The 11,560-nt window shown below is 34.6% G+C and overlaps 1 protein-coding gene across 4 annotated transcripts; it reads right to left on the bottom strand.

Annotated features, from left to right (window-relative positions):
- Nucleotides 1–6,680: 6,680 nt before the first annotated feature.
- LOC132641359 (LIM domain-containing protein PLIM2c-like) lies at nucleotides 6,681–9,938 on the bottom strand. Of its 4 annotated transcripts, none has more exons than XM_060358323.1 (5): nucleotides 9,615–9,938; nucleotides 8,603–8,702; nucleotides 8,476–8,501; nucleotides 8,238–8,327; nucleotides 6,681–6,919 (listed from the first exon to the last, which is right to left on the bottom strand). In XM_060358323.1, the coding sequence occupies exons 2-5, from the start codon at nucleotides 8,700–8,702 to the stop codon at nucleotides 6,836–6,838; spliced, it is 300 nt and encodes a 99-aa protein (XP_060214306.1). In that variant the 5' UTR covers nucleotides 9,615–9,938; the 3' UTR covers nucleotides 6,681–6,835. The 4 variants fall into 4 exon arrangements, with proteins under 4 accessions (XP_060214306.1, XP_060214304.1, XP_060214307.1 ...); XM_060358321.1 differs by having other exon boundaries at nucleotides 8,476–8,504; nucleotides 9,615–9,934; XM_060358324.1 differs by lacking the exon at nucleotides 9,615–9,938 and adding an exon at nucleotides 9,005–9,606.
- Nucleotides 9,939–11,560: the final 1,622 nt, after the last annotated feature.

Here is an 11,560-nt window from a genome sequence, read left to right as displayed (position 1 = left end):
TTCGTGACTCATAGTGGATGAAATTCGACTTTCAAAGGACTGATCCTTGGCTTGCCAATGGTGCTGATGCCTTAATGGTCCTATCAATTGACGGATGCTAAAATTATAGATGAGATATGGAGAATTGGTTTGAGGCCTAAATTTAGCCTGCTAGATGAAGTAGAAGAAACTCTTGATTGCTTTTTAATCATATACTTTGAGTAGTTCTATTGTTCTACCAAAACACATACTCCCTCCGTCCCAAAAAGACTGTCCGCCTTTCTCTTTTAGTCTGTCCCAAAAAGATTGTCCGTTTTTCCTTTTTAGTCCGTCTCAAAAAGATTGTCCCCTTTCTATATTTAGAAACAATTTAACTTTATTAGATGATTTACGGTCACACAAATATCTAAGGATTGTTTTGGACCACACATTTCAAAAGTCTTCTTTTATTTCTTAAACTTTGTGTCAAATCAAAAGAGGACAATCTTTTTGGGACAGAGGGAGTATACTATACAGTATGTACTATGTAACAGTTCGAGTTGAAGAACACAATCTGAAACAAACATCTTGTAGCAGATATCATTGGTAACCTTCTGTTTTCTTCACCCTTGAGGCAATTTGAATTTTTTCTGTCACATGAAATTCTACCATCCAAATATAATGATGGCACCATTGGTCCGATCAACCTTGTTGGGCAAAACTCTGAAACTCCTCTTGCTATCTGAGAATTACACAAGCCATATTCAAAAAGAGAAATAAGTTTAAATCGCATTATTGAGTAGAAAATATTCTTTCGTACTTTGTATATAGTCAAAGGTATTGAAGCAAAGCCTTGGCGGCAACCATAAGTTATTGGCAAGTGACTAGGAGGTGACAATTTTAAACTGTGAAAACTAACTCTTGTTTACTTTAGATAAGGAAGCTACTTTGGACTTCAGATAGGTCTAATTTTTAAAATGGTCAACTTTTAGATACAAGGCCACAAAAGTGACTATTTGCGCAACATTGCCGTGCAGGGGCGGATTTAAAGAGGGCTGAGGGTGTTCACTCTCGGCAAAAAATTACAGTGTATATATAGGAAAAAAATTATGTGTTTATGTGCATATATTAACTTTTGGACGCCCTAAATAAAAACAAAATACTTTTTTTTTGTTCCCGAACCCCCTGGACGAAAATCCTGGATTCCGCCACTGTTGCAGTGGCACTAAATCATTTATGTATACATATCTAGAAGACATATTAATTTGATGCCATCGTTGTAATGTTGGCATTCATGTTACATGACGAAATCTCTATCAAAAATAATAATAATAATAATAATAATAATAATAATAATAATAATAATAATAATAATAATAATACACAGCGACAGAAGCACGCATGTCTATTATAGGACACGTTTGGACATCTGCTGGGATCATGTTTTTGGGGGCCCCATGCTATGTCGATTTATAGGGCATGTTCGGACATGAAAAAATCTGCTTTTCTCAGGAAAAAAAAAATCAAATAATTACTTATTTGGTTATACATTTAATCAATTTTTCTCTCCAACTTGAAATATTTTCTTTCAAGTGAACCATTTTTTCAAGGTAAAAAGTTCTCTCCCAAAACGTCAACACTTTTTCAAGTTAAATGTATGTCCAAACACAACTTCAACTTTCAAATATCTTTTTTCAAACAATATTTTTTTCTTTTTTTTGAAATATCACCCTATTCATGTTCAAACGCCTACTTATTATTGTAAAGTACACGAAAGTGCAGTACAAAATTTTACTATCTAAAGTACACGAAAGTGCAGTACAAAATTTAACTCAAGGCTGCGTTCAGGGAGAGCTGATTTTATTCTGCATCATAGAAAGGGGAATCTAGAGTTATATTACTATTTGTTACTCCTATGTAATGTAATGTAATGGCTGAAGACCTCCTGAAAAAAGATGTGTGCAGCATTGAATATTGAAGAAAACAAGAGAAATAAAAGAGATCAATGATCTAATCAAATAATAGATATCTACTTGGATTTGATTTTGCCAAATACATCATAATTGGGTACTCTTTCATATAGCGCAACCCATTTTTTTTTTTTTAATCTTTTTCAAAGATGATATATCTTCTCAAATTCAATTCTATTTCCGTGATTAACAACATAACGGTAGTAATACATAGTTTCCAGGCAATTTTTTTTTTCTTTTTTGCTATGACCAGCACTGGAAATACGCTGATAAAATTTAAAGTGGACACACGACTGTTCCAAGTTGATGCAAGAAACACACAACAGAGAATGACATGACAGACATTACTAATTAATTAGCAATTAGTAGCAAGATCGACACAAGCATTTGAGGACAAATTAAAATTACATACTAAGATCAATAAAATAAAACGTGACATAAACATGATTTGTTTTTCTTATATGTATAGGGACATCACTTACACCATCCTGTTCACAAGTTCCCAACGCACCCTCTACTAATACTAAAACTAAACCTTTCAAGAAAATAAAGCCCAACGTAGTTCTTTACATAACAAAATTAGCCACTGATCAATACTTTGCCTTCCCTTTTTCTTCTTTACACAAAGTGAAATGCTTGAATACTAAAAGATTGAACGTAAATGAACCATCCTTCAGTGAGTAATACCTTTGGCTCTTCAAGAAATTTCTAACAATTCACATTTTTGAACTCCTTTCACAGAATAAATCAAGCAGCGCGGATCATCATCAACAACTCTCTTTCTGCTTTCAGGCTATCGCCAAAATCCACTGTTCTTTTTATTCTTTCTATGGCAATACGAGCAGCTTCTCTCTCTCTTTGCCGTTGTGTCTTCATGAACTCGACTTTCACGTTCTCTTCACACAATTGATTTTCTTTTTTCTTCTTGATTTGTAGTTCATCAAGTCCACGTAATTGTTGTTCGGACTTGAAGATTACATTAGCGAATCGTTTCTTGAGCATCGCAGCTCGGATTTGTTTGTTTTCTTTTTCTAACACCGTAACATCAAGATCACCGGAATCAGAAACTTGAGAGATTTTCCTTTTCCGGCAGCAAGCCATCTTAGTTGCTACGGCAAATTTTGACTGAGAATAAAGCATTATGTTTACTAAGCCCTAAGCACTGTACATGTAAAAGATTTGAGTATATAGAAATTTTACTACGTGCATTACGAAATATATTTATATAGGTAACATTAGGATTTCCGATTTCCTATAGGAATAAGGTGAGAGTTTCCTAAACCAACAAAGCTAGTTACCGAATCAAATATGGAAACTTTCAAAAGTAAAAAAAAAACATTAACCAATTTAATGCAACCTAGTTTCTTGAACTAACGCGTTTCCTAAATATTTAATTTCTTAATCTATCAAAGTGCAGTTGTGCAATTAACTGTAGGCGGTGTTGTTAAATTATTTCTACTAAATCAAGGAATAATTTCTTCGTTTTTCTTTACCTTGTTATTTCTTATATTATTGATTTTTTTTTAATTTCCTGTTAGGGTAATTAATGCACATAAAAGGGAGCCCATTATAGGAGAAACTTATTACAAGTGAAATGATATTATAAGAAAGACCCACGTAAAAGTTTCACGGGGTATATTTTATTTGAATATCGCTATTTAATTTGTACCTACTTTTTTTTTTAAAAAAAGTACCTACTTTAATTATATTTGAAACAACTTCAGACATGTGGTGTCTTCCTCACGCTTTAAAATGTTTGAAGTTATATATGGCTGAAGCATTTTTTCCTGATTCAGCCATATATAGTTAAAATTAGGTAGAAATGGTTGAATTTCAGTCACATGTGCCTGAAATTCTGTCACGCCCCGAACCATGGCCTGGGCGAAACACGGCACTCGGTGTCTTACTGCATGTGACCGAGCGAACCACATGGCTTGCTGAATCATCATGAGGCATAACATGAGCGGAATGTAACGTGAATGCATGATGAGCCTTTATAAAACGTAGTAAATCATAATACTTAATAAAAATACTTGTTTAAACATGAGTGCGGAAATAACATGAATGAGCCAAAATGGCTATACGACTCCGAATGTCTGACATAACATAACTGACTTGTCTAGTCTATGAAACCTCTATCATGAGTCTGACTGGAAAACATACTTACTGGGACAAGGCCCCCAGCATACCTTAGATGCATAACTGACATAAATAGAAGTAAAGACACAACCCCGAATGAGATGGGGCTCACCAAAAGCTGATACGAGCAATGTCCTAATGAGCAACTCTGCTGTCCTGTCGATCAATACCTGCATCGTGAAATGCAGGCGCCCGGGCAATAGAAAGGGGACGTCAGCACATTGAATGTGCTAGTATGTAAAGCAACTGAAATAAATAACTTGGGACATGAAATAATAATGATAGGAACTGAAACCTGGTCATGAATATGAATACATACATATATATAAAACATGGTAAAAATATCATACGTAGGGAGAGAAATAACTTATAACCGATACATGGTCTGGTGCTTGTGTCCCGCCAGCAAAACACTCAGTCCTTGCCAGGGAACATGAGATTTAATAAAGTATGAAAGGATCCAGTCATTATGAGAGATCGTCCGGGACATGGGTGGCGCGATCCTCATCCTACGGTGGCTACGTAGTTTCAGGCTATCTGAAGCCCTCCTCGGTAATTAAAGCAACTCCCAAAAACATGAACATAACATAGTTGGCTAAGAAGCCCATGATTTTCGTGAATTAACTTGTACTTGTCTTGTAATCATGATTTCACGAAATAACTTGTAAAATAAGTGGCACTTGCTGCCCATGGTTTTCATGAATATAACTTGCTTGTACATGGATATCATGAATTATAGCTTGCTTGCATGAACTTGTAAAACATATATAGTATTTTCTTGAAATAACATAATATATCATAAACTAGCATGCATGAACCCATGGAATCAGATATATGGGTTATTCATAGATTACGGATAGATTCTTAATAATCATAAAGAAATATTAAGAACTCAATGATGGAATTATAACAATTCATAGATAATATAATCATGGACATGGACCTAGGGTTATCATGAGCATGGTATAGAAACCCTAGTTTTCGTAAAGAATCATAATGTATGGATTATGAGGCGTGGGGAAGAACAATGATGTTCCCACACGTAGATAGTAACTCTACATACCTTAGTCGCTCCAAAACTTGAATTAAAGACTTGAGCTTTGAAGAAGATTTCCAAAATCTTGAATTCTTGAACCTTGAGATGGGGTTTCTTGAAAACCCTAGTTTTGGAATGATGATTCTTGTTTAGATGACAAGGATATATATTAGAATTGACTTGGAATGATTAGAGTAGGCTTACCTTGGTGTTCTTGATGATGGGAGAGAATAGAAGGTCGTTCTAGGGCTTGGGGGTGTGAAGAATGAAGTGAAAAAGCCTTAAAACGAAGTTTTATAATTGTTGTTGAACCCATTTTACGCCCAATTTTACGGTCCATAAAAGTTTTACGGACCGTATATGTAACCATACATCCATTACAGTGATTTGGGCTTTCTGGACCAATTTTACGGTTGGAATATACGGCCCGTATAATTTTCACGGCCCGTATGTTCTACCGTATATCGGCAGAACACTATTTTATTAAAACGGGCATAAATCTTTGTACAGATGTCTGTTTGGCCTCCATAATATACCGTTGGAAAGGTAATTCAAAGATCTACAACTTTCAAGAAGGAAATTTTCCCAAATGCCTTACGTATTGTTCCGTATACTCATTTTAATTGAGACATGGTGCAAACTCACTTGAAAACACGCTCCGTAGGGTAGCTTCCGACTTTCTTTTGCTCAAGGACTCTTCTCATGTCTTGATTGGGTTTCAAACACCATTTATATAATACTAAAATTGGGTTCATTATACCCCCGTCTTATGAGTCAAATCTTAGCCCGAATGCACGAGGTGTTACAAATTCAAGAAAAAATGACTAAATCAGGATTTCATCGATATGAAGCTTCACACACTGCATATCTAAAATTGTTCCAAAATGAGTAGACTTACAAACTTTTACGCACTCCGAATATATTTTAAATAGTGGTCCCAAAATCGAGTATACGTGCACTTCAGCAAGTACCAGGCCAATGCAAATCCGAAAAAGAGGCCAGAGAGCATCACAACATTTACCCTCAATCTAAAATGGTTGTGCCTCTATCACTCTATGAGAGAATTTGTTTGAATCGAATCTTTCAGTCTATCGGATTTTATGAAATTTATATCCAAGAGGAGTGCGTCTATTGCAGATTAGAGATGCACTACAAAAAAACGCTTAAATTGCGGGGGTTATTTTTAAGGTTTGCGGCGGTTTGAAACCCCCGCAATGTGTTATTGCGGCAGTTGTCAAAACCCCCACAATAACAGTTGTCGCAATCAATTAGCGGCGGTTTTTTACTGACCGCCAGAACTAATTTGCGGCGGTTATTTTACGGCAGTTGACCCCCGTAATTTTAAAATTTAATCTTTTAAAAATAATTCTCAATTACAGATTGTGGCGGTTTAGAACCTCCGCAATACATGTATATATATGTTTTTAAATTAGCTTATATTTAAAGGTCCTGGCAGTCTCATATCCCCTAACAATTCATTGAATTTTTTTAATTTATATATTATGATTACAAAATCACTAATTAAGCTGGAAATCATAATCAAAGCAAAAAGTTAAAACTTTAAGAGATATCAATAACATATCGTAAACTCACAAATGTTATCATAAAGTACCATTAGTTTTTTAAACTAAAAATTTAAGTAGCATTATCATATCACTCAAAAACTAAATTTAAACACAATACATTCGCTCCAACGTTCTAACATCCGTTCCTACCGAACAATACAATGAAATCAACGGTTGTCACTGGGATTACTATCACCGCATGATCTTCTTGCATCCATGGGCGAAAGGGATCCACTAGCCGCATCACTTGGCTGCATAATGAAAAACATAGAAATAGAGTTAGCTACTATCCTGAAAACACCACAACTCTTTATTCAAGTTTAATTTGGAAATCCAACTGCTCATACAGTAGAAAATAAAACATAGTAGAGAATTAAGCATTGCTATCAGGGCCACTATTCTAACTTATCAGAAAAAGAAAATCAAACAACTACTAGAAAACATTGCTATCATTAAACAAGCAACAAAGTTTTCAGAAACTTCAACTCAGACCTTCACAAGTCAAAACAGTATCTGACATTATCTCGAGCTATGACAATGCAGGCCTAGTAAAGCCAAATCAAGGAAAATATAGTAGAACATATCAAGTAAAAATCGGACAGTATCCATTCAAATAACCAAATTCAACGGGAAGAAGCAAAAATCAAGAATTCTAAGTGAAAAAAGCATAAACACAGTTAAGTTCGAAGAATAGAAATAAACCCAATCACCATTTGTATCAAGTTACTGATCTAGACCACTGAGAAGCATATATCATACATGATATAACATGTGTCTAGTATGACAGAAAATGGGAAAATGACTCAACAGGTTCTACTTAACAAGAAAGCATCACAATAGGATACAATCAGTTAATGTGACATCCAATAGGAGATAATGTGGCAAGCCAAATGTCTTTACCTTGGGCAACAATGGTGTATGAAATTTAATTTATAACCCAATAAATTTCTAGGAAGTAAAAATCAGCAACACATCCTCATAAAGCTACAAACTTTAAAATATTCAAGCATATAGCATAATATAAGCTCATTCATTCAAGCACAGGTACAAAGTTTAAGCTACTAAAAATAAAGAATGCCTTAAAGACTACAGAGATAGATGTCTTCCCCTTCAAGATTTTAGTTGTTTGTGACAATGCCTAGACCTAAAAAAAATTATCTATAAATTTACTGCTACTTCGTAAACAGATCATTACCATATTTAGTCGAAACACACAGATAAATTAGCAGTTAAATGTAGTTCTGCTATACACATATCATTACCATATATGATTTGACCATATCAATAAAGTTACCTCGCTACAGTAGACATATAATAAATTACCATGAATTAAGTAGTGCTACTTCGTAAACATCGAAGGAGCGTGATTGCATTCATTCTACTGCTACTTCTAATTATACCATCAAATGTTGACTATAGATGACTACATTCCATCAATCAATGCAACTCAAGAGTAAGTAATATCGATCTTTTGCCACGAATATATCTTCAAATCTCTGACTATTTAACCAGCACCTAACACACAGAGATACAAATTACACTTTAAGTAATCACTTGATGGTTGCATACCTTCTCAAGTGGGTAAACAGTTTTGTCGCAAGCAGCACATTTATCTTGGGTTTCAGAGAACATAGCAGAGAGTTTACTTGGAGCCCTTGTCTGCACAAAATACATAAGCAAATTTAATTTTTAGCTCAAAAAGTTAGAAACAAATTTACAACTGTTTTATTCTTTTAAGGAAGAAAAAGAAAAGAAAAACATATATTTTTTAAAAAATGTGAAGTTGTCGGATACAAACAGAGCTTACCAGTGAATTTTGCCTCTCAGACTTAGCTGCTAAAATGTTAATTAGAACAATGTAGACGATTAGTAGAAATTAAGATAAAAGAGGCTTAGCAAAAATGTACTAAATTAGTTTACGAAAGATGGCTCACGATTCTGAAAATTCTTGCTAAAATTTCCAGATTCCTTAAAAAGCTGTTCGAAATGAGTCTTGCAATAGAGGATTCCATCCATGGAAGAGTAGTTGCTCATCTACAAATGAAAAAACACATTCCAAATTATAAAATCTATGTCATAAATAAATGTAAGTAACAGAAATAAGAAACACATGGAGATACTTATAATGTTTTATAAATTCTCAATAATTAAACAGTTTTTTGTTTCTTGAAATAATTAAACTTACATTTCAAAATCAACACACTAATACTGTAGTATGAAAATTCAACTCATTGGCACAAATAATCAAACACGTTCAAGGGGACCCATTTGTAAAAATAATTACCCAAAAATAGGAAAGATGAAAGACCCATTTGTAGAAATAATTGAAGAGATACCAGTTGATTGAGGAAGAGGAGTTTGGGTTCTCAAGAAATTCGCTTATATGTTCTTCACCGAGGCTTTTGTTTTTCCATTCCCAACTATAGTATTCATTACAACTATACCACAGAGGTACAGTTGCATTCCAAACAAAAGAAATTAATAGATCATCAGATCTGCAGCAAAAATAATTCTACTAACAGTATACAATACTTACCCCACCCCCAAAACATGAAACAAAAGGTAGTAACTTCCTTATGCTTGGACCTTCCACCTATGGATCAAATTCAGTAAAATACCCACCTAAAAACTTCTCATACCATACCAAAAGACTCAAACTTTGGCACAAACAATATATAAAATGAAACCAATAAAACCATATACAAATCTGGAACATATACTATAGCGACAACCAAATCAAAAAAACTACCTTGAACACGTCGATGAAAACAATAGAACAGAACATACCCAAATAAAACAAATTGAATTGATTACAAGAAACAAAACACACCCAATAAAGAAAAAGTGAAAATTCACACAAAAAAATGGACTAAAAAAAAAACACCCATAACACTAAATTGAAAACCAAACAATAAAAATCAAATTGAAATCAGAAAAAGAACTCACAGAAATGGATGGTTCAATGTTTTCCAAAGAAGAAGAAGTCTGTATCTCTTGATTTGCCTCAAATTTGTGGAATTTTGCTGACAATTCGACCTGCTTTTTTGTTTTTTTTTTTAAAAAAAAATTCTTTTATGGGTAGTAATCTGGATCTATTAAGTCCTCTTTTGTATAGTTTTGGTAGGTGATGTTGTTGGGAAGGTATTTAATCAGCACCCTTTATAGTTGGGGTGGAATAGAAAGTAGTGAGAGAGGGAGGTTTTGAGACACATAGGGTTTTGAGAGAGAGGGTTTTGAGAGAGAGAGACACACAAAGGTCTGCAGGGCCTTTCTAACAAAAAAGAGCCGAGCCAAAAAAAAAGTGAGGGAAAAATTGACTCTATTTTTTTCCCAGATGGTGGAGGTTCCAAACCCCCGCTAGTTTCTTTTATTTGTGTCGGACATGTAAACCCCCGCTATTTAATGAAATTTGCGGGGGTTGTAGCTGACCCCCGCTATTAAACCGCCGCAATTTAAGCATTTTTTTGTAGTGATGTCACACCCCCTACCAGGAGTATGACGGGCTGCCTTTCAGTTACATACCAAAACGGGTATAACGTGGAAGAGTCCACGTTATACTCCCAATTTTTTTTTGCATTGTCAGAAAATCACCTCCACGTTATACCACAAATTATTTTTTTTGCATTGTCAGAAAATCACAGCAAAAATAAAAAATAAAAAATTAAAAGGTATAACGTGGACTGATCCACGTTAGACAAATAATTTTGTATAACGTGGATCATTCCACGTTATACCATTAATATATATTTTTCTCCCCAACGTTTTACAAAATAGTTTGTAAGACGTTGCCTCTATTTAAATCATATTCGGCTGTGTTTTTAATAAAAAAAAATTATTGATTTTTTTAATTTTTAAAGCATATAGTTAATTTCAGTGATTAACTGAAATAAATATTTTAACACATGCAATAATTAAATATGTGTTATATATGCGAACATCCATAAAGTATACTGACATGCAGCAATACAATGCAGCTGAAGGGGTCTTTGAGATTCTGATATTTGCACACAAAGGTAAGGGCAGAAATATCCATAATGTAGGAAATTCGGGTTGTACCGAGGGAACGACGGGTGGAGTAGGCTGTGACAGAAAATGCAGGGTGTATGGAGAAATTCCATGGTCCAAAAAATCATAAGAAGTTTGGGTTGGGGAGTGCAACTTTGAGAAGGGAAATTGAGTTTCCTCAAAGATGACATGCCTTGATATGATGATTTTGTTGGTGGATAAATCATAACATTTATATCCTCTATGATTCAACGGATAGCCCAAAAATACACACGGGGTGGATCTTGCTTGCAACTTATGAATAGTTGTAGATGGGAAAAGCGAATAGCATAGACACCAAAAACCCGAAGATGAGAATAGGAGGGGGTTCGTTAATAGAGAACTTGCGTTGGTGATTTAGGACTTTGGTGGGAAGGACACTAAGGAGGTATGTGGCCATTTGGAGAGCATGATGCCAAAAGGAGGGGGGAATGGAGGAGTGGACAACAAGAGTGCGCACTATGTTGTTAATGGATTTAATTTTTCTTTCCGCTTTGCCGTTTTGAGGAGAGGTATGGGGGCAAGAAATTCGGAAATTTAAACCATTGGAGGCGCAAAAAGATTGAAAATGCCCATTGGCGAACTCCCGCCCATTGTCACATTGAATGTTTTTAATGTCTCTTTCGAATTGAGTCCGTATTAATGCCTTAAAAGATAGAAAAGTGGAATAGACTTGGGACTTGTTAGAAATTGGAAAAGTCCAAAGAAAATTACTATAATCATCAAGAAAGAAATCATAATAGCGGTGCCCATTAGAACTTAAAACAGGAGATGTCCATAAATCACTATGAATGATATCAAATGGCATAGTAGTAGATGACAATGAATCATAAAATGGCAATTTAACA

This window comes from Lycium barbarum, chromosome 5 (genome assembly GCF_019175385.1).
Source record: "Lycium barbarum isolate Lr01 chromosome 5, ASM1917538v2, whole genome shotgun sequence".
NCBI classification, from domain to species: Eukaryota; Viridiplantae; Streptophyta; class Magnoliopsida; order Solanales; family Solanaceae; genus Lycium; species Lycium barbarum.
Note: the sequence above shows the minus strand (reverse complement) of the source record. Positions and strands in the feature narration are given on the sequence as shown.